Source organism: Centruroides sculpturatus, unplaced genomic scaffold (genome assembly GCF_000671375.1).
Source record: "Centruroides sculpturatus isolate CEXI.00-Female unplaced genomic scaffold, Cexi_2.0 scaffold686, whole genome shotgun sequence".
Classification (NCBI taxonomy): Eukaryota; Metazoa; Arthropoda; class Arachnida; order Scorpiones; family Buthidae; genus Centruroides; species Centruroides sculpturatus.
The window spans coordinates 125,387-149,726 of record NW_019384905.1 but is presented as its reverse complement, the minus strand read 5'-3'; the positions used below and the strand labels follow the sequence as shown (position 1 = coordinate 149,726).

General features: G+C 34.7%; 1 protein-coding gene across 1 annotated transcript in view; it reads left to right on the top strand.

Moving 5' to 3' along the window:
- Positions 1 to 24,340, top strand: part of LOC111631552 (dynein heavy chain 10, axonemal-like) — a gene marked incomplete at its 3' end in the record, with an annotated part of 405,219 nt that overhangs the window by 258,127 nt on the left and 122,752 nt on the right. The window contains exons 43-45 of the mRNA XM_023375809.1: positions 779 to 1,036; positions 16,042 to 16,249; positions 16,739 to 17,016. Coding sequence (XP_023231577.1) covers positions 779 to 1,036; positions 16,042 to 16,249; positions 16,739 to 17,016 — 744 coding nt within the window. The remainder of the gene's footprint in view (positions 1 to 778; positions 1,037 to 16,041; positions 16,250 to 16,738; positions 17,017 to 24,340) is intronic.

The following is a 24,340-nucleotide window of genomic DNA, read 5'->3' as shown; positions in this document are numbered from 1 at the left end:
TGCATTTATCCTTATCACAAAAATTTTGCAATATACTTACTGAGTGTTAGAGGTTAGTTTGATTATCTGCTATGATTACCATAGTGTCTGCAAATCTTATGCTATTAATCATTCTTCCTCCTATTCTTATGTCATTTTCTCAGAACTCATAATAACTTTGCTCCACATTACAACAAAGCAAATACATTGCCTCTCTTCTTTTTCATAAGTCTTTCATTCATGATTTTCAGTAAGCCCAATGCATCCCTTGTACCTCTTCCTCTTCTAAAGCCATATAGGAATTATATTTTATGTTTATAATAATATCGTTATTGATATTATCAATATAAAATATAATATAGTTTCAATTTTCTAAATTTTTGTCAAAATTTGATTAAATTCAAAATTTTAAAGTATATAAGTTTTGATCAGTGATGGTCTGATGGTAACTTGTGCCAGAGGCAAAACCAATTTTTGCTACCCCTGCTTCCAAAATGATTGCCCATAGAAAGCACATACAGCTCTGGAATTTTTGTATGAACTATTTATAAACTTTACAGTATATTTACAGAACTTTATTTTATCTGACATAGTATTCTCATTGCTTACTTATTTATTTTTGACTGGTTATTTTGCTTCTTAAGCAGTTGCTTCATCACCTCACCCATTGAGGCAGCCTTGGTTTTGATAATTCAGAAATCAAATCATTTTGATTTGGACATCATTGAATCTATTCAGTTTTGGTTTAGATCATTTATTGTGTAATATAAATTTTAAAATTGAAATTATATGTTTTTAGGTTGCAAATTTACAATATGCACTTCCAACTACAGTCTCTAGATGTGGAATGATTTATGTTGATCCTGTTGACCTTGGTTACCTTCCTTACTGGGAATGTTGGTGTATGACAAAAGCTGATGATAAAAAGCAAGTGATATTACATAAACTATTTGAAACTTATATACCAGATTGTATTAATTATGTTTTTAAAAATACTATTCAAAATAAAAGTGCATCACAGTTAACTACAATTATATCACAAACCCCTTTGAATATGGTAAGTTTTTAAATCTTAAAATACAAATTTATAATTTATATTGAAAATATTTAAATGATATTTAGATACATTTCATAAATTCATTACTATAAACTTTTTGTTTTTATATTTCAGCAAATTTTAGTATAATTAATAGTAAAATTACATATGGGAAATTAAATTTCTATTAATTTATACTGTGACAAATTGTTTTCTAATGAAGGAAGGATTGCAATTTTCCTTTCTCTCTGCAAATTTTGTCATTGTGCTCTAGCTCTAGCATTGAACTTGCGACACAAAAAGTTTTCTAAGCAAAACTGTTATAAAATTTAAAAAAAAAACAGAAGAATTAAATAAAACTTTGAACATTATATTTATTTATTTATTCCACATTAGTCTGTTGTAAAATTGAATCATTTACATATAAACCAGGGGTGGACAACCTACAGTCCGATCAACTTCATTTGCAAATATATGTAAGCAGCTTAAGTTATTTTCAAAAATAAAATCCCCAAAATATGAAACCTATGATGTAAGAAAATAAAATCATTTAGTTTGAGCTCGTTTTAAAATAAAATAAAATAAATAAAATAAAATTACTGTTCAAAACAAAAACATCTGTTTTATTCATTGGGTTCTTAAGTGTTAATCACTTTATTTTCAAATGAATAAACCAATCATTTTCCCAAAATAATTTTTATATAAATTAGTATTAGAAAAAATTATTTGAACATATAGGAAGTTGGAAATTATTTCAAGAATTTCCAGTTTTTGCCAGCACTAATATAATCATTGTTTTTATTAAATTTGTATATAATTTTTTCTTGGAATAATAAATAAATATGAAAACATTTCATTTATGATAGGCTGCATATTTTTATCATCACAGTCAGACTTATTAGTCAGATAGTGTCTTCCATAACCGCATCTCTCCGTTTTGATGGGGCATTGAACGTTGATTTGACAGAGTTCCAGACTAATTTAGTACCGTATCCCAGAATCCACTTTCCTTTAGTTACCTACGCTCCCGTTATCTCTGCCGAAAAGGCCTACCACGAACAATTGACGGTTGCAGAAATTACCAATGCTTGTTTCGAGCCCGCAAATCAAATGGTTAAATGTGATCCTCGCCACGGCAAATACATGGCGTGTTGTATGCTTTACAGAGGAGATGTTGTTCCTAAGGATGTAAATGCAGCCATTGCTGCCATTAAAACCAAAAGATCAATCCAGTTTGTAGACTGGTGCCCTACAGGTTTCAAGGTTGGAATAAATTATCAGCCTCCAACCACTGTTCCTGGAGGTGACTTGGCAAAAGTTCCTAGAGCTGTTTGCATGCTCTCCAACACTACTGCTATTGCAGAAGCTTGGGCTAGATTGGACCACAAATTTGATCTCATGTATGCCAAGCGTGCCTTTGTTCATTGGTACGTGGGAGAAGGTATGGAAGAAGGCGAATTTTCGGAAGCCAGAGAAGATCTGGCCGCTCTGGAGAAAGATTACGAAGAAGTGGGAATGGATTCTCTGGAAGGAGGTGAAGAAGAGGGGGAGGAATACTAAATGCATTTCGAAATATAATTTGCTAGAATGGCAAATTTCCATGCTTTTGTATTTCGATTAAAGTATTAAAACTCGCAACTGTGTTTGAGTTTTTGTGTTATTGAGCCAAATGAAATAAATAATTTTTAAAGTCTAGGGCTTGCAAATAGCCCAGATTTAAACTCTCATTGAAAATTTATGGGCAAAGTTGAAAATGCTGGTTGATAAAAGAGTGCCAACTAATAAAAATGAACTTAAAGAAGCCATTAAAATTAGCTGGAGTAAAATAACTTTCAGAAACCTTCAATGAATTAATTTTGATAGTGTCAAGGTATATAAAAGCTTTAATAAGATCATAAGGAGGACCAACAAAATCTTAACTACTGTTATTTTGCAAGTGATCTTTTTATTATTATTAGTGATGTAACGAATATTCGGTTACTATTTGGTATTCGGCCTATTTTTCACTATTCGGCCGAATACCGAATATTTAATCACTATTCGGCCGAATACTGAATATTTAATCACTATTCGGCTGAATACCGAATACCTAAAAACAGGAGTTATAAACAACAAAAACACAGTAAATTAATCATTTTCATATTTAGAGTTAATGTTATCGAGTTAGTGTTGTTTGTTTATATTTATTTATAACTTGTAACATGCACAAAATAAAAAAGAAAATAATATTAGTCACATGTATTCACAATTTATAATTACAAAGATCAGCACATGTACACATCTATCGTTGAAGAATCCTCGCACATCTGAGGGTCTAACCCTGCCTATCCTTCTTTTTAAGCGCTCGTCTTTGCTCTTCCCTTTCTCTTTCCTCTATCGCTCTAATCCATGTATGCCTGTGCATACATCACAAAACGCGCTCACCATACTTTTGATTCGTCAATTTTCCGTCGTAGAGTTCCCATTTTACAATTATGTGACTCAGCCTGGTGATAACGGAGAAAAGAGACAGATAGGACGTCGATATAAGTCACAGTTATGATTTCACAGATTCGAGACAGCTTGATAGCCCGAACGGCCCCAGGCTTTCGCCCGTGCACGCTAAGTGACTTTCATTACAAGCATTTAGCTTTCCGAAGTCTATGACAACAATTGTTTGGCATTGACGGCCGTGAGTTTCGCGCCAATAAGCTGTTTCGACTTGTTCGATTATGTTATCGACTCAATTTCATGTTTATTTTCACATTTTCACTTTGCGGTCCTTCTCTGTTCCTTTTCCGTTATTTACACGTGTAGGACATTTCACTGTTATCCACATTTGATATCATCACTTATCACATACTGCCATGACGTTCTTGCAAGGCATACAAGAGATACTTAATAACTTTGGGAATTGTTCTGTCGTCCTGGCAGGAGATGTCAACGCTCACTCCCCTGCATGGGGGCGTGACCAGCTAGATACCAGGGGGGAGGCTGTGGAAGAGTTTTTGGCTAGCAGCAACCTNTACAAAACCGACAAAAGAAAGAGAAAAGCAAATAAAATGTGACATCTGTAATCATTACTATAAACCAACCTATAAGAATCTCCACATTGAAAAAAACAGAACATAAGAATGCCTTATACAATAGTGAAGCTACCAAGAGATTAAGACTGCATTCAAATCAAGATTAAAAACGTATTCGATTTGGAATGTTCTTAATTAATTAATCATATCGAACAAACAGAATTTTTAGATGTGAGAGACAAAGTTATTGAAATGATAACTGAGCAACTGAAAGAAATGGACTTGAAAGTAAATTTCAAATTTTTCTGTGAGTATCAAAGTGAAGAAGAGTACATAGACTTTTCATTTAAAACTGAGAATGAGATTATTTTAAAAACAACAGATTTGAATTTTTATTATGATAATGTGATTGATAAACTAATAACTTGGAATGAATTTGAAGCAAAAGTATCTGGATGATCTTTAATAGAGAGGTTGCGGCCGAAGTTCAAACGTTACTTCTAAACGGCAAGCAGAAGTACACGGTTTACGTTACTTCTCCAATAGAAAATCGTTGCGGCGAACGTTCACATCACGTGACTCAATGAACGTCGCGCATTGACACACGAAAAATTTGTTGAAAAAATGGCGAAAGCATTTGACAACGAATTTCCCGAGCGAAGATGAATAAACAAATTAAGCTATTTTAAAGTATTCATAAGATGTTATAACACTAAATAATTATTTTTTTTTACTATAATTAGCGTCGTATTTTTTGCGTTACAAACATTAGAAAAGTTCCAATGCGTTTTTCCTGTTATCACGATATATTTCTGTTGAGAGAAGTAGTGGCTGTAAATCCATATGCGTATGAAAATCCGAAAGGTGCTTGGAAAAGTATATCTGAAAATTTACGGACGTATTACACTACACTGTCGACGGTAGAAGATGCCGGGAAAAAACAACTTTACTTCTACAGTATTATGACAAGGTTTGTGAATGCCATCTTGCCTCCCAGATATACAGTCTGTTACAAAAGTATACCACAAATTTTGTGATTTTTCAAAATTTGTTTAAATTTTTTATTAGAAAACAGTTTGATATGTTTTAAGACAATTACAAAAATATCATTTTCAAGCTCTTTATCTTTTAATGATAATATATTAAAAGTTATCACTTTTTACTTGTTAGCAAAGTGTAGGTACACTTTCTAAAATTACATAAAATTAATTTTTAAATATATTTTAAACACTTAATATTTGGTTTTACCCCCTTTGGCTACAATTACTTGAAAAACTTTTTTAGGAATGGTGTTTATTACCTTTTTAATTGTTCATTCTTAATTTCATCTCATGTATCCATTATTGCAATTTTCAATTGATTTACAGATTTATGTTTCCCACTTTGATAAACAATTCCTCCTAAAATTTCCCATAAATTTTCAATTGGATTTAAATCTGGACTACATGAAGGCCAGTCAATATTACATCAATATTTTCTTTTTTAATGAAATTTTTTATTGACATTAAGACATGAATGGGAGCATTATCTTGTTGAAAATACCATTTATGACCTCCAATTAAACCACCAAATGCAATCATATTTTTGTCAACAAATATTAAATTAGTTTCACCTTCCAATCCATCCTATTTACCCACAAAACTAACCCAAATCATTACAGACCCAGCCCCTTGTTGCTGGCTTATTTTAACTCTGCTTTCTCTTCTTAAATCATGAAAATAATATGAAAACCCATTAGGGCCATATAAATTAAACTTTTCATCACTAAACATTTCTTTCCATTCTTCAGTCCATCCCGTCTTGTCTTTAGCTTAATTTAAATGCATTGATATGTGTTTGGCAGTTAAAGGTAGTTTCAACTTTATTTTTAAATATTATACATTGTGACAGTTTTTAAAGTTCTCGAAAAAGCTGCATGAGATACATCTATTTGATATTCAGCAGCAGCTGACATCTTTTTTATTTATAAGCTTCAAACTTCTCTCTAATTCCTGGATGTTAAACATGATATATGTTGAATATATAAAAAATGGATATTTAGAAAAAAAAATTATGCTGCTTTATGAAATAAATAAATAATTATAATTAATAAAATAATTATAAAAAATAAGTAATATTTCCAGTAATAGTTTCAAAATAAATTTTTTAAAAAACAAAATTTATGGTGTTCTTATATGTTCGTAACACACTGCAGAACCAACCCTATTTTTAGAATTATAAAACAGAGAAGTTGCGGTGCACGTATCAGCGCAAAACATGTACAGCGGACGGTCCATGCGCCGCCATCTGACAATTCTAGGCGGTCGATAACGGCGTTCGCTTCGTCTAGAATGGCGAGTAGAAGATCGGTTAAACTTGAATTTTTGTGTTTGGGATTAAAATTAGGACCTGTTTGATTAAGATAACGATTATTTAAGCATTTACGAATAACGCTGTGAAGAAACTGACGATTTTAATCCAGAAATTATTTAATTATTCAATTTTTTAGCAAGTGATGTAAAGTGTCGATAACATTTTTATAGCTGTGTTCATAAAATAGCTTATCATAGTCTTCTTTTCAGAATGATCAAGCCAGTTTGCAAAGATCTGGAACAGAAAAGGAATTTACAGAACGTAATCAACTTCTACAAGAAATAAAAGAGTTAAATATGAGGCCCAAATACACAACCACAAGCCATTGAAATCACAACCACAAGCCATTGCTGGGCAGCAAATCAGAGATGCAGCGATAACATCTTTAAGAGCATCATCTCCCGAGTTTCAATCTGGTAAATATAAAAACTTAAAAATTCTTTATGATATAATTATTAATTTTTAATTATTTTTAGATGAAGATACCAATTTCATAAAAAAGGAAAAAAGAATACTTTGTTGTCTCATACTTACAAAGCAAGCAAGACCAACAGAATCATTTGAATCAAGAATTAATTTAAATAAAGAACGACTGAAACTGGAACAAAAAAATTTGATTTAGAGAAGAGAGAGAGAAGCAAGACTGAAACAGGATGGCGAGGAAAGAAGATTGTTATTAAAATTACTTATGAAAAGTTTGAATATAAATTGAATAAAAAAAATGTTTATAAAAACTGAATAAAAATTTTTTAAAATTGAAAAATTTCTTTATTTATTTATTATTTATTGATTACATTCTAAGTATTTGTCTAATTTGGGGGGTAAACAATTAAAATAATCTGATGTTGCACTACCGTATAAGCAAGTGTGATAGTTTGTAAGTAGTGTACCAACAATATACAGTTTACCGACAGGCTGAAGAAACAATTTCAATTGTGTTTTAAATCTAGAAAAATAAATATTTGAATTATTTTTTTAAATACCCATTCCACACACTCCCTTACTGAACTCATCCTGGAATTAAATACTTGTTGCTCGAGTGTTAAGCTAGCACCTCGGAACGGTGTAATGAGGTGTTGACGCAATGGATAACCAGAATCTCCATCTAAAACAAATTGGGTCCCTTTGTCATAACAAGGAATCACAGTCAACTGCTCTAACAAATTAGATTCTCTTAACATTCCACTGTCGTGACGTCTTCCTTCTAATAATCCAAATAAATTAGCAATCGTACCATCGAGTGTAACCACTGATTGAAATTTCAAACAATGTATACATTTATGGCCACTGAATAGCACCCTTTGATGTGTTATTGGTCGACAAATAGCACGTGCTGTTCCATATATGAACCCCCAACAATTTGTCAAAGGTGCATCTTTTGCTGCTATCGCTTGGCTGAATAATTTTAATTTTTCTCTTGTTAGTTTTATTTCGTCGATATTCAATAACAATTTGGAATGGCTATTCTAAATTGTATTTAGTTTTTCACGTATAACTCGTGAAAGTTCAGTTTTTGTTCTCCCCAACAAAACAGAAATATCATCAAGTCTATCACGATAAACTAATCTTCGTAAAAAATACATAATGCATCAATTCCAAGTGAGCGTAATCTATTTTCACAAATAATTACAGATGGAAGGCGTAAAGCAGAATGGAGATGAAACAAATCATCTCTTGGAAATCTGTTAAAATTATAAAATTTTACGTGTTATTCCCTTTTTTTAAGTATTTACTTTACTTTATAAATACTGTATATCACTTACCTAAAATAAAACAAACAATCAGAATCTGTCATATCATTTAAATTCATTCTTACTTTTCTCACTGGTATAGCTTTAATGATATGATGTAATAAAACAACTGCTTCATCACTTTCATTCTCAGGGCCGGATTTGAGGCGATTGGAGCGATTTTCGCCAATCGGGCCCCGCGCTTGAAGGGGCCCCACAGGACATCAAAATTTATATATTTAAGAATAGTTTTAAATTACAGAATAGATTAAACGGTTTAGCGATCATGTCGATTGAGAGTCAAGAAGCAAGCCAGTTGGATTTTGATATTATTTTAAAAGATTTTACAGAACAAAAACTTCGGAACATATAAAACATTTCTTTATAGGTTTATATTCGATAAAATTCAGTTATATTCATTCATCAACACACCATAAATTTTTGCCATGAAAAATTGTCTTTAGTTGTATTCATTTAAAAATATAGAAATATCTATGTATGTTTATATTCAATAAAATGTAGTTGTATTTATATTTGGTACAGGTTTTTTAATGTAGAAATTTGCTTACCTCATGACTTTTGATTTTTATAATTAGATTTTGGATTTTGTTTTAAATAAATATTTAAAATCTATATTTTAATATGTAAATTAACTGTTAATTAATTTAGTTATTTAAAGTTTGAAGGGCCCCGCAAGAAAATTTAATCGGTCCTCGCACCTATTTCATCCAGCCCTGTTCATTCTCATCCATTAGGAGTAATACCTCATCAGTAAACTACGAATATAATTTTAATTAAATGCTTACTGTGCGAAAATAAAAAAACAGGAAAAATTAACACAGCCTTAGAGTTTCTGTGGTCACTTCACATCACATTGAAAAATATTAAATAATTTCTGAATTAAAATAATCTATTTTTTACAATGGCGGAAAAAATGGCGATATATTTAACATCATCGAGTGTTATCACATTGAAAAATATTAAATAATTAAATAATTTCTGAATTAAAATAATCTACTTTTTACAATGGCGGAAAAAATGGCAAATATATTTAATGTCAAGGGTTATCTCGAAGGTAAATAAACAAATTAAACTATTATTTATGGGATGTTTAATAACACTAAGAAGCTTAAATTAACATGGAATGGGCCAGATGGGCGGTGGAGGAACATTTCTCAATTGTGCAGTGTTTCAGATGCTATGGTTTTGGTCACGTTAGTAAATTTTGCTTAGAACCAAACGAAATCTGTAGCCAATGTGCTGGCAGTCATAGGTTTAAAGACTGCCCAAGTAAGAATAAAACTGCAAAGTGTAACAACTGTCACTTGTAGAGAGAGAGAAATGGTACACACAATGCATTCGACAGGTGCTGTCCTGCATTTAAACGTATCAGAAATCTAGTTATAACAAGAACCGATTATGGGGAATAAGAATATCAGTGTTAAATTTCTGCAGATTAACTTTCAGAGATCGATTAGTGCCATATCTTCTCTTTGTGCTAATATAGACGATTGGGACATAGTGTTATTGCAGGAACCTTATTGTGTTGGGGGCAAGGTAGCCTGTATTTCACTCAGACATTTAGTTATACATGATCCTAATAGTACTCCATGGGCTGCGATCGTTGTCCCCAACAACAGGATGACTGTATTCCACCACCAACAGTATACTACAAAAAATAGGGTGTGCATAGAGACCCAGCTCGATGGACGATGCCTGATTATCATCTGTCAGTACGTGCCTGGTGGGACTGATATTAGGCAAGAGTTGCAAGGCATACAAGAGATACTTAATAACTTTGGGAATTGTTCTGTCGTCCTGGCAGGAGATGTCAACGCTCACTCCCCTGCATGGGGGCTTGACCAGCTGGATAGCAGGGGGAGGCTGTGGACGAGTTTTTGGCTAGCAGCAACCTGATCATTGCTAATGATCCTAATTCCCCCCCCCAACATTTGTGGGTCCAAATGGAACCTCATGGATAGACATCACATGTCTCTCTGCCAACCTTGTTCCATTTCTCCATGACTGGAGTGTGCTGGAAGAGGACAGCCTCTCGGACCACAACACCAATGTCTTTGAACTACGTAGTGTCACTGGACAGATATCCAGAAACTTAACAGGATTTATAACACAAACAAAGCGGATTGGGAACTATTCTTTGGGCTTCTTGATGAGAACATTGATGCAAATCCCTTAATTGAAAGGAGAGACACTGCATCTAATTATATAAACCTTTATATCAATACCATATGTACAGCTTGAGATCAGTCAATTCCACTCTGCGGCACTGGGTCAGGGAAATGGGGTGTCCCGTGGTGGAGCGAAGATTTAGCCAATATGAGGAAGATTAACAGGCAGAACAGAAGATTATACCAGAGAAGCAGGAATGAGGAACGAGATGTGCTGAAGGAAAGGTACTTAACTTATCAAGCCACATACAAAAATGCTATTAAAGAGGCAAAGATACGTTCATGGAAAGAATTTTGCTCCTCGGCCTCGATTAACCCCTGGGGGTTTGTGTATAAAAGTTGTGCATCAAAACTAAAGACTCCTACTTGCCTCAGTAGTTTTGGTAATGGAGATAATGGAGAGGTAGCAGATATGGAAAATACAATTGGTGTACTTTTGGACAATCTTTGCCCTGAGGACAATTCCTCAGAGGATAGTACTACTCAACATAATATATGTTGAGTATATTATGTTGAGTAGTATAAACAACAAAACGACAAAACGTGCGGTGTTCCCGACGGGAGGGCAAGAGTTCACAATGTATTCAGCCGTGAAGGGAACTCACGGCTGAATACATTGTGAACTCTTGCCCTCCCCTTTTTACAGCAGTGGAACTAAATGAAGCCATCAAAAGACTTCCTTCCAAGAAAGCTCCTGGATTGGACGGCATAAATGAGGACATAATTAGAGAAGTATGGAAGCGCAGACCTAGTATACTTCTGACACTCTACAACTTATGCCTTAGGCATAATATTTTTCCTCATGTCTGGAAGAAGGCAAGATTGGTTTTAATACCCAAGGACAAGAATGCGAAAATTTCGTCTCCTAATGGATACAGGAATATCTCCCTCCTACCCATAATGGGCAAGGTGTTGGAAAGAATGATCTTAAATAGATTATTCTGGTTTTTAGAGAGAAGTGAACACTTGCATAGGCAACAGTTTGGCTTTCGCCCTGGCTCCTGCACAACGGATGCCATTACCTCTGTTGTTAATAAAGTAAAAGAACTACTTACTATGTTCCCATATGTCCTGGGACTCAGTTTAGACATAGCTGGAGCCTTTAATTCGGCATGGTGGCCTATGATACTCTTTAGGCTTAGAGAAGATGGATGCCCAACTTATTTACATAATATGATAAAATTACTTAGAAGATTGCTCAGCTACACTTCAAATGGGTTCTATGAGTTGGAAAAGAAAGATTACTCGTGGGTGCCCGCAGGGCTCCGTCCTGGGCCCCACGCTGTGGAATCTGCTGTTTAATAGCTTTTTCACGGAGGACTTTGGTGGTGATGGGTTATGGCCTACGCCGACAATGTAATGTTGTTGGTGTCAGCTAACTCGAGGGCGGAGATTGAGCGTAAGGCCAATTGCATCCTCACTAAAATACAGGACTGGGCAATAGGAATAAACTAGTGTTCAACCCCAATAAAACGAAAGGAATTGTCTTCTCCAGACCTCGGGCCCCTCATTTTTATCGGAGTGCCAACCATAAGAATGGGAGATAAAAGTGTTAAAGTTGTTCCTACTCTGAAATACCTGGGAGTAATTTTACATCACAAACTTTCTTGGATTCCACACATAAAGCAAGCTTGCGACAAAACCAACTTGCTATTTAATGCCATGTCTAGAGTGGCAAAGGCAAAATGGGGCCTTTGTCCAAGTATAATGAATATTATTTATGACTCAGTTTTCCTTCCCATGATCGAATATGCAGCACCGGTTTGGGCTGAAGGACTAGGAACATCACAAATTGATAGGAGGCTTCAGAGTGCTCAGAGGAGGGCTCTCCTCCGCATCTGCAGGGCATATTCGACTGCTCCCACTGTCGCCTTGCAGGTTATAGCTGGAAAACAACCGATCAATTTGCATATTGATACTACGGTGCAAAGATGGAGCATGAGAAAAGGTAATAATATTGATCTTGACAACAGGGTTTATAACAACATCGAAATGCCCCTCAGTGAAATTCCAAGTGTTGCTCCCAACAAATGGCCACTTATATATAATCAACCCTGGTTGGAACAAAACCTGAATATCTTTACCGATGGTTCTAAGAACGATGAAGAAGTGGGGTGTGCATTTGTGGCTTTCCAGAGAAACAGAGAAATATATACTTTCTCAGATAGGCTTGGAAGCACCTGTTCTGCCTTCCAGGCTGAGCTCTGGGCAATTCTGTCAGCAATAAAATGGTGCAATCACAATTTCAACTCCACGGATATTAACATCTTCATGGATTCATGCTCATCAGTGCAAGCCATTTCTAATTATAACTGGCGCCATCCAATAGTCAACTGCATTTTAAATAATTTATTAGAGAACAACAACAGATTCACTGTGATTTGGGTTAGAGGACACTGTGGTGTCTTCGGCAACGAGGGAGCTGATGAACTTGCTCGGTTGGCCGCCGCTTCCTGGGACGATCCTACGTACTCTGCAATACCACAGAGCTATATAATTCAAAGAATCAAAGACTACGCTAAGGACAGGTGGCAATGTTGCTGGAACACACATAACAACACACTAACAAAGGACTTTTTCCCTTTGGTCTCTAATACAGTAAAGACTATTATCTGGAGTAGGATAGCTGTGTGGTTGTGCTAAATTGGGCTCCTGGATTTCGCGCAGTTTCTTCTTGGATTTAACTAGTGTAGTGAAATTTGTTATATCGATCGATTCGGGATTTCGTAAGGACCAAGATGATACCAAAATTGTAAAGGTGAGCTAAGAATTTCGAAGGTTACCGACGTTTGAAGTTTGGGATTTTCGGAACCGAATATCCGGACGGTAGAGATCGTTTTACCGGAAATTCTCACTGGACCTTGTAGACACTTTTAACTGTGAGTAATTCTGAAATTTTGGGGTTCCTAGGACCAGTACTTTTCGTTATTTCGCCATTTTTATCTTTTTTATCGTCGGGTTTCGGCGGGCTCCATCGGGCCCCAGGGTTTCCATCCTTCAACGTAATTGCCATCATTCGGAAGTGGACTGCTTCAGTAACTTTTCATGAAAAATTGGGAATTGTAATCATAATACTTTTTAAACTATAGCAAGTTAAAAATTCAGCGAATTTTGCAGCATTCCTCCATTTAACGGACTTACGTTACCATAGCAAACACCGCGCGGACCGTTAACTGTCTAGGCGTGGCTAACGATCGTTTCAACGTTTTAGTGGCTTCTGGAATTAGTTTTACTTTACGCATTTGTACACAAATTTTAATGGATAACACTTCGGGTACTCTTCCACAGGTGCTTGTTAGACCTATGGAGGAGTCATCCTTGGATAGTTCTTTGCCCCCAGCAACGGATCCTTCTATCGAAAGCCGCANTGACGTGCATCGCAATTTGGTTAATTTCATTGTTGTAAGTCTCTTTGCAAGTAGCGGTGCTGAAGGTCTCAAGATTTATCTCCCCTTTAGCTAACTTGTGCAAATTATATCTTATATTTGTTTCTCTGAACTTAAGGTCAATAGGGAGAGTGTTGTTGAGGACAAGAAGGACCTCTGTAGGGGCTGTCTTGTATGCTTTGGCGGTGTTTATGGCTGACAGCCTTTGGATTGAGAGAAGCTTACGTTTGATGTGGACCCTCGTAACCGATGAGCCCCAGATCTCTGCCCCATACGTAATAATGGGCTCAACAACCGCGGTGTAGAGAATCCTGCTCGCCGAGGGTCCATAGCCCCATTTATTTCTGCTTATCGTTTTGAGCGCTTGGGCTACTTCGGTAGCTTTTTCATAGATGTGATGTACGTGGTCGGTTTAGTTTAGCCGATGGTCGAGGATAAATAATCCTTAGGTACTTGACTGCAGTTGAGTTTTGGATTTTTTTACTGCTTATTTTGATGCTGGGCCCTTTCTTGAGTGCGTTACCCTTTGGAAAAATGATAGCGGTACATTTGGTATGATTGATAGAATGCTTTACCTCATTGCACCATTCTTGGATAACGGCTAGAACTTCGTTGGTCCTATCTTACAGTACTTTCAAGTCAACAACAGATTCACTGTGATCTGGGTTAGAGGACACTGTGGTGTCTTCGGCAACGAGCGAGCTGATGAACTTGCTCAGTCGGCCGCCACTTCCTGTGACGATCCTACATACTCTGCAACACCACAGAGCTATATAACTCAAAGAATCAAAGACTACGCTAAGGACAGGTGGCAACGTTGCTGGAACACACATAACAACACACTAACAAAGGACTTTTTCCCTTTGGTCTCTAATACAGTAAAGAATGACGTGGAGCACTGCCTCACCCAATTTTACACTGGCCATGGCAGGTTTTACCAGTATATCCACAGATTTAAAATATCAAACCAACAGAATTGTACAATCTGCGGTGTTCCCGACGGTTCTCGGCACTATCTTTTAGAATGCCCTATGTTAGACGATATGCGGGCACGCATTACTGCACTTTTACCTAACAATTGCGGATGGCCACCTGATCTTAGTATTTTGATTGGAGATAACAATCTGTTCCAAGCCACTAGAGACCTTATTAAAACATATTTTAAAAGGACCACTGTAATTTAATTCCATATGTCTTTTTAAGTCATATGTTTTTTTTTTTTTTTTTTTTTTTACATGTACTATTGTATTGCCTTATGGCGGCTGTTATTGTTATTTGTTGCTTTATACAATGTAACAAAATATCCAAAGGCTTTTAACCCTACTTTTACCACTACTGGCAAGCGGCCTGTAGTGATTGTAAATATTGTAATTGATGTTTATTGTTTGTTCATATGTTTTCATGTATATTGTGTATCATTCTATACTCTATGAAAATTTGTATTACAAAATGACCTGTTACATCTGTAACATTTATGTATTCTTACCTCGGCTATGCCTAGCGGTGTCGAGGCACTTGTAAATAAAGGATTTAAAAGTGAAAAGTGCCATGACGTTCATGTCTGTCCGCTTCAACTGTCAAGAATTAACGCGATTGGTGAAGTGTAATGACAGCGGGCCAATAGAGGGCGGGGTCCTTGCCATAATGCGGTTTGCGTGCCAATTTTCGTACGTGCGATAATCGAGCCGAATATTCGGCTATTCGACCACGCTCCTGGCCGAATATTCGGTATTCGGCCTCAGGCCGAATATACTATTCGTTACAACACTAATTATTATTGTTATTCAAATACTGTTTTCCAACTTCCTATATTCTCAAAAGGCCCATCAGTGGCCAAGCAGTTCCACCCCTGAACACTGAGAGTTTGGTCATGGGTTCATGCCTCGCCAAGATGGGCTAACCACGTGGAGTTGTCTGGGTTTTCTCCATGTCCGTAATGGTGAATAGGGGCCAGTTACCCTCAAAAAGACCTTGTGGAAGACATTTCTCCCTGTGTAATATTGCATGTCCAGAGAAGGCAATGGGGAATCATTCTGGTATTAACTTCTCCCAGGACATCACTTGGCGTGCAAACTAATCTGTACTAACCTGCACTGGGTGTTCCGGATATGGCACATGAAGAGAGATATTTTCAAAAACTTTTTTCCGAAACTGCTTTATGTAAAAATATTTTTTGGGAAATTTCTTTACATCTTGTTATTTCTGATTATTAAATTTTTATAATTGTTGTGTTAAATTTTTATTATTTTGAGTAGCAATGCATTCACTTTGAAAACATTGTATAATCTAAATATATTTTCATTTATATGATATAATGTAGTTTTTAATGAATGTAAATCAACTAATGAGTTATTTTATTTTTAGATTACACAGTTATGTTTGATGCTAGAATCACTATTAACTCCAGATATTACTGATCAGGATATAATTGAAAGTTATTTTCTTATGGCTGTTTATTGGTCAATTGGATCAGTTTTTGAAGAAAATGAAAGAATAAAATTTGATAGTTTTGTTAAAAGTATTTGTTCTTTTAAAACAATTAATGATAGTAATGAAACTTTTGCATTAGCAGGTATGGTTTATTTTATATTTCATAATATATCTTTGTATTAAACTCTTTTGAAACTTTTTCTTCTGAAATTTTTTCTTATCAGCAAGTTATTGCTAGTTTTTTTATAATACAGTAATGATATGTTGATAAAATTTAAAAACTCAAACTATTTACAATTTATTTACTATGCAAACTATTATTTCTCGTATCATGTTGAAATAATAAAGTCCTAGAGAGTTTCAGCTTTGACTAGTAACAAGACTTTATTATATTGTATAAATGTAATATAGAGAATTTGTTTTAACTGAAATAAAGTCTATTTAAAATAAATAATCAAAATGAATTAAAGCAAAAGGTTGTTAGCAAAAAAATAGAACAGGACAATTAAATGACTTACTGTGGGTACTTAGTATTTCATAGCACGATGATAACTGGGTAATAAAATATTCAAAATAACATGAACAATGCTAAATATACCAGTTTTACAATACATATTTATATCATTTACAGGTGAAATACCTTTAACATTACCAACTTTATATGATTATTACATTGATTCTAATAAAAAAGTATGGATTCCTTGGAATAACTTAATTCAGTCTTTTACGTCATCTTCAACTATTATATATAATGATATACTAGTGCCAACAGCAGAAACTGTACGTTTAAATTGGCTTCTACATCAAATGCAAAAAATTTCCTATCCTGCTATTGTTGTTGGTGAAACAGGAACATCAAAAACTATCACAATTCTTGATTTTTTGAACTCACTTGAAAGTGATAAGAATGTGAGTAATAATTTTAATTTTATTGACATACACTTATATTTTAGAATAATATCTTGGAAAATATTGGTTATAAGATAAGTAAGATGTTTTAATTAAAACTGGACACAAGTAATTAATATTAAATTAATTTAAAATACTTATTTTTACTCACTACAGTGCAATTTTACAAATTTCTAAAATGTATAAATAAAATATATAATATCCAAATTATGTATAAATTTTTTTTAAACAATAGGATAATATTAAAACTTTTTTAACCTTACAGAGGTCATGACTGGTCTCAGATACATTCAGAATAATTTTTAAAATATTTTTGTTTCAAAACAGCAAAGAATCTGGCAACTTTGAGTAGCTACAATTAAAGGACTGGCAACATTTATTAGCTAGCATTGCTTAATCAGTCTTTGTTAAGCAACACTGCACATCTTTCTCAACACAAATTTGTATCTGAGAGATACTGTGACCTATTAGATTTTGTTTTTTTTTTTTTTTCAGAGATATTTGCTGTTTAAAAAAGTGAAGAATAACACATGTCAAATTGACAATAAGAAGAATGTTGGAGAATTGCAGCAGATGTTACTTGAGTCAGATAATGAAAATTTGGTGATTGAATCTGAAAATTAAAGTGGTGTTGACAAAAATCTTATTGTATTTCTACTCAAAATGATAAAATTTTTTCAAAGCATGAGAAGAAGTATTAATTTTTAACTGATTTTAATAAAAAAAAATATAGTCAATATTCTCAACATGTAAATAATAGGTTTATATATATATATATAATCACAGAACCTCTTCAGCATCCAGTAAAACATGGAAGATGAAACAAATGTTTTCAGAATCCACTGATTCTAGCTTCAGGTTAAAACCTGGATGCTGAAGACATCTTATTTAACAGTTTAGGATTAAAACTTCATCTTAAACAACTAAAACCCTCAAACAAAATTATTTCTGATATATAATCACAGAACCTCTTCAGCATCCAGTAAAACATGGAAGATGAAACAAATGTTTAGGAATCCACCTGATTCCACTTCAGATTGAAGTTTATTTCTAATTGGAATGAATCAAATTGAATAGTTGTGTAGCATTCAAATTTGATAAGGCCAGTAAAAGACATGCATTGATTAATCCAGGCTATAACAATGTTTTATATCATGCTCTCAATGCATATAATTCCAATTAGAAATGAACTATTTCAACCAGAAGCTGGAACTGGGGGGATTCCAAAACCGTTTGTTTCATCTTCCATGTTTTTACTGGATGCTGAAGAGGTTCTGAAGAGGTGTTAATATAAAATGTATTTTGTGATTATATATATATATAAAATCACAAAATACATTTTATATATATATAATAATAATACTCTCTCATGGTCGCCACCTGGTCGTGGTGGGAGAGCCCAGTAATTTTACTGAACCATAGAGCAATGCAGGCTGGAGCACAAGCTCCTGGTAGGGACACCCATGCCAGTAAGGTATATGGGGAGAAATGAAGCTAAGAGTGACCACACCCACATTCTGTGGAGATAATTACCATGGTAGTAACCAGATCAAAGTGTGATACCAGCTCGGACGTCGCCTGCGTTAACAAGGTCTGTGTTTGTGGGTTAGGCAGAGGTTCACATTCAAAAATTACGCCGCAGTCTCCCTTGGTTACCGGTGGCGAAAGCAGCGCCAGCCCAAGCATGGCTACTGCAATGCCCTCAGCAGATGTGAGGAACCAACCTAGCCTTAGTATTTCTGTGGCAATGCACCCACAGACCACAAAGGCTGGAAAACCACGCCAACGGATGAAATGGACAACAGAAATGAATGAGTTTATCATCTGTACTTACTACACTATCACAAGACTCGAAACAAACATGACAGCATACAGACAACAAGTACACCATAGATTCACACAACAATATCCTCACCTCACTGTCACCGAACAAAGGGTTGTTGATCAAAAACGAACAATTATACACAACAACCTTATCCCACAAACAACACTTGAACTTATCAAACAACAGGTTGCTGATCAAATACATCAACAGACAGAAACATTTAACATTAATGAAGATCACGTAACCTGTCAGGATAATCCAGCAACAAGCACTGATTACAGCACACACACAACAAGTACCACTAATGATACTGCAGGCACTTCCCCATCCATCACTGATAACGTAGACATAGAATTAGTTAATACGCTCTCACTTATATTTCAGGAAACACTCATTAAATATACTGGTACAGATCCCACACAAAGACCACGAATACCAAAAATCAACACGTCAAAGGCAGTAGGAAAAACACTAGATTATGTAAACACTCACTTACTACCAAACTACATTCATTCAATTTCTACACTTACAGACATTCATACATTAGTTTATGCTGGGGCAGTCACAGTAGTAACACACCATGGACTGAAAATACACTCACAGACAGACACACACAAAACACAATTCTATCATAAGCCTGCCTGGCAGAGAAGAATAGAAACACAAATAAATGACATTAGACAGCAATTAGGCAGGCTGACACAATACACTAAAAACAACATAACACCCAAATTAAAGAAACAACTCAAAAACATTTTCAAGAAAATTAAAACACACACAAAACATGAACATCACAACACACACATTACAGAATACATCGATACACTAAAACAAAAACTCGCAGCCAAAGCACGTAGACTCAAACGATACAAAACATGTACACTACGAAAACAACAAAATAAATTATTCACAAACAATGAAAAACTTTTCTACAGACAAATCAGTACCAAAACAAACACTGATACACAGCACAGTGGCACACCAACAGAAGAAGAACTCACAACTTATTGGTCTTCTCTTTGGTCCAATGCTGTTACACACAATGCTGATGCAGGCTGGATCAAGGAGGAGAACAGAAACTTGCATAACATACCAAGTATGCCCTGTGCTGAAATAAACATACACGACATTCGCTACGCTGTTAACAGAACACACAACTGGAAGACACCTGGTGTAGACAACATTCACAATTTCTGGTACAAAAAGTTTACATCACTGCACCAGGAACTAGCTAAACATCTAACACACATCATCATCAATCCACAAGACATGCCAAAATTTCTTACTCGGGGCATTACCTACATGAAACCTAAAAACAACAAAACCACAGACCCCACACAATACAGACCAATTACATGTCTTCCAACACTCTACAAATTATTGACATCCTGTATCACAAACAAAATATACAAACACGTAGAAGAACACGACATTCTTACAGAACAACAAAAAGGTTGCCGTAGAAATCACAGGGGATGCAAAGAACAGTTACTCATAGATTCAGTCATTCTACGGCAAGCACACAAACAACACCGAAACATACACATGGCATATATAGACTACAGAAAAGCGTTCGACAGTGTTCCACAAAGTTGGCTGCTACATATTCTACACATGTACAAAATACATTCATCACTCATTGCATTTTTCCAAAACACTATGCAGCACTGGAGAACAACACTACATCTCAGGGTTAGTAACACTTCCATACAAACAAACAAAATATTCATTAGGCGAGGAATTTTTCAAGGAGATTCCTTGAGTCCTCTCTGGTTCTGCCTAGTCCTGAACCCATTATCTAACATGTTAAACAACACACAATATGGATACAATATGAGACATGAAAAAACAACACAGTTTACGCTGTCACATCTCATGTACATGGACGACATAAAACTTTATGCATACACACAGAAACAACTTCATCAACTCCTACAAATCACACATTCATACACCAAAGATATACAAATGGAGTATGGCCTAGACAAATGCAAAACACTTCACATAGAAAAAGGAATCCTGAAGAAAGAAGATTTTGCACTTGGAAATGGAGAAGTTATTGAATCCAAGGAAGAGGGTGAGTTCTACAAGTATTTAGGATTCCAACAAGCCAAACTAACAGAACATACACAAATAAAGCAAAGATTAATTAAATTAATTAAATAAATGGCATTTAACCTACTTTGGTATTCTCAAAACACAGCTAAATGCAAAACACACTGTTAAAGCAATATGCACATATGTCATCCCTGTACTCACTTACTCATTTGGAGTTATACATTGGACTCACACAGATCTTGATCAACTCCAAAGGAAAACAAGAACAACACTTACTAAGCATAAACAACTAAATCTGCCACAGAAAGATTAACCCTTCCACATGAAGATGGCGGACATGGTTTGATTGACATAGTTAACCTTCACTACAAACAAATACAGTCACTGCGAGAGTTTTTCTACAAGAAACAAGAAACATTACTGTTACATAAAGCAGTAACCATAGCAGACTCAAATAACACACCATTAAACTTACACTCACATCATACAGACATGACACAATATATAAAAAGCATAGACACCATCAAGCAAAAGGCACTCCATGGCAGGAATCCTTATGACCTGGCCCAGGATTTTGTTGACAAAACTGCGTCAAACAGCTGGTTAGATCGAGGATGCCTCTTTGGGAGACAGAAGGATTCATGATTGCCATACAGGATCAGGTCATAAATACTAAACACTATAGAAAACACACTCAAATATACAACACTCACAAATGACACATGCAGAAAATGATGTGACATTTTCTGCATGTGTGCAATTACTAGCTGTCAGGAATTTCATGTTAGGAAATTCCTGAATACAGGCACTGACACTGACACACTTATTTAATTTTTGTTTTTGGTTGCTATGCCTTGACTCTGGTCCGGCATAGTACACAGCCAGAAACTATACAACACATTACATCTGGGTGTACAGCTCTTGGCACAGACAGATTATTTACACAGACATAATCAAGTAGCAAATACAATACACCAAGAGCTTGCAAAGAAACACAAATTGGCAGACATCCACGAACCATACTACAAGTATATTCCACAGACAGTATTGGAAAATAACACGCACAAAATGTATTACGACAGAGCCATAATCACAGATAAAACAATTTACCACAACAGACCAGACATCACACTCATTGACAAACACAATAAAATCACATACATTATAGACATAGCCATTCCAAACACTCACAATGTACAAAACACATGCACTGAAAAAATTAGCAAGTACACAGAACTCGCCCAGGAAATAAGGCATCTGTGGAGGATGGATAGGGTGCTTATTGTACCTGTCGTTCTCTCCTGTACAGGTGTGATACCACACACACTACACAAAAGCCTGGGAACATTAGAATTGAGTAGAAATATATACATCACACTACAGAAGGCCACTATATTGAATACATGCCACATTGTTAGGAAATTCCTGAATACAGGCACTGACACTGACACACTTATTTAATTTTTGTTTTTGGTTGCTATGCCTTGACTCTGGTCCGGCATAGTACACAGCCACCGGTATCAACCGCGTATAATCCACTAAACCAAACATAATAATAATGAGAATATTGACTATGTTTGTAAATTAATTATTGCAGTTTCACTTCAATGTATTTTTTTTTTTTTTCAATTTTTAAAAATTAAATTTAGTTAAAAATCAATATTTCTTCTGCTCTGAAAAAATTTTTTTATCATTTTGAGTAGAAATACAATAATACTTTTTTAATTTAAACTTTTGAAAACCAATGTACATTTTTAAAGCAAATTATTATTATTGTATCTAAAGATAGACCACAACTTCACTTAGTTTTGACATTGTGAACTCTGCATAATATCAAAATATCAACTACTAACAGCTATTTTTAACTCTGCACAGGGTTAAAAAGGCTTATGATACATATAGAAATTGAGTCCTAAGTATCCAAGATTCTGTATTATTTGAGATGAATTATGGAAGATATCAGAGTTTGTGACTTAATTTTTAGTAATTTATTACTGTTCTGACAGCAATTATTAGTGGTCTAAGAGTCTTACTGATTTCTTACATTTTATTAACAATTCAGACACTTACTGTGGTCCAAGCCATAGGGAATCTGCTATAGAACTGTGGCTGCTTTTGGAACCTTCGAACTCTACTCATACACCTGTGTGCAAGTCATGTAGTCATCTCCTTATGGCCATGGTTCTCAATCCGTTTTCTGTGGAACACAGGTGCTCCATGAAGCCACTTCAAGTGTTCCATGAAAACATCAAATATACAATTAAAAATTGTTGCAAAAGAAAAATCAATACAATGTAAAATAATTATTGTTTGGGAATGTAATCAGCAAATGCCAATGACGTCATAAACTAGCAGGGGCAGATCTAGGTTTTTCGGGGTCTATGGCTTATTGAAGTCCAATGGGATCCATTTGTTTTGTTAGATTAAGAATCTATACATTAGTATTTTAAATTCATTTTTAATAATATCAAAATCAGAGTTGAAATATATTTATTTAATGAAATGGTGCTGAATTACAAACTTTGTATCTTATATAAAAAAACATAAGAAATAAAGAAATATTTACATTGATTAATTACTGACCAATTACATTACATTGATTACAATAAAACAAATAATACCATAAATTATCATTGTTATTATATTATTAATATTAACTATTTTTTACTATACAATAAGTGCTCATTGTTAATGAAAAAGTATTAAAAATTTATGATGATAATTCAATTTTTGTGGGCTTTATACACTTAGGGGTCCAGGGCTTAAGCCCTATTAGTCCCTATGTAGATCTGTCCCTGTATACTAGACTGAGTGCACTCTTGATTTCAAAAAGGTTTGCCAACCCTGCTTGAAAGTTGATGTATTGTAAGTGTCCTATGGAAAAAAATGCCAAAGTTTAGTGTTCTCTGACTTCAAAAAGATTGATAACCATGGCCTTATAGTACTTGCATGTGCCAATGAATATTGATCAGTTTTCATCAAAAATCAGACAACACTACACCACCCTTGCTTAGTGCACTGTCAAAGAGATGCTGTCATTTTATTTGTTTATTCTCTCATGTTCTCACACATGACTAGTGTTGCCAATTGCAGTTACAGTTACTATGGTCTCAGACTTGGATGTTTTATGTAAATTACTGTACTATTGCTCATCTTCTCAACTTTTAATAGCACTTTTCCAGTTTTCTATTGAATGTACAGTACCTTGTATATAAAACATTATCATATATACTTGAGTAATAGTCGATTCCATGTAAAAGTCGACTCCCTTTTATTGGCCAAAAAATCTGGAATTTTTAATAGACCTGTAGTTTTTCATGAACAACAGGGCAACATTTGCCAGAATTTTTTCATTGAGAAAAAAACACAAAAATTAAATATAAAAACTCATGTAATTCTAGTTTCATACTTTTAAAAAAACTGTTACAGAAAACAGACTAT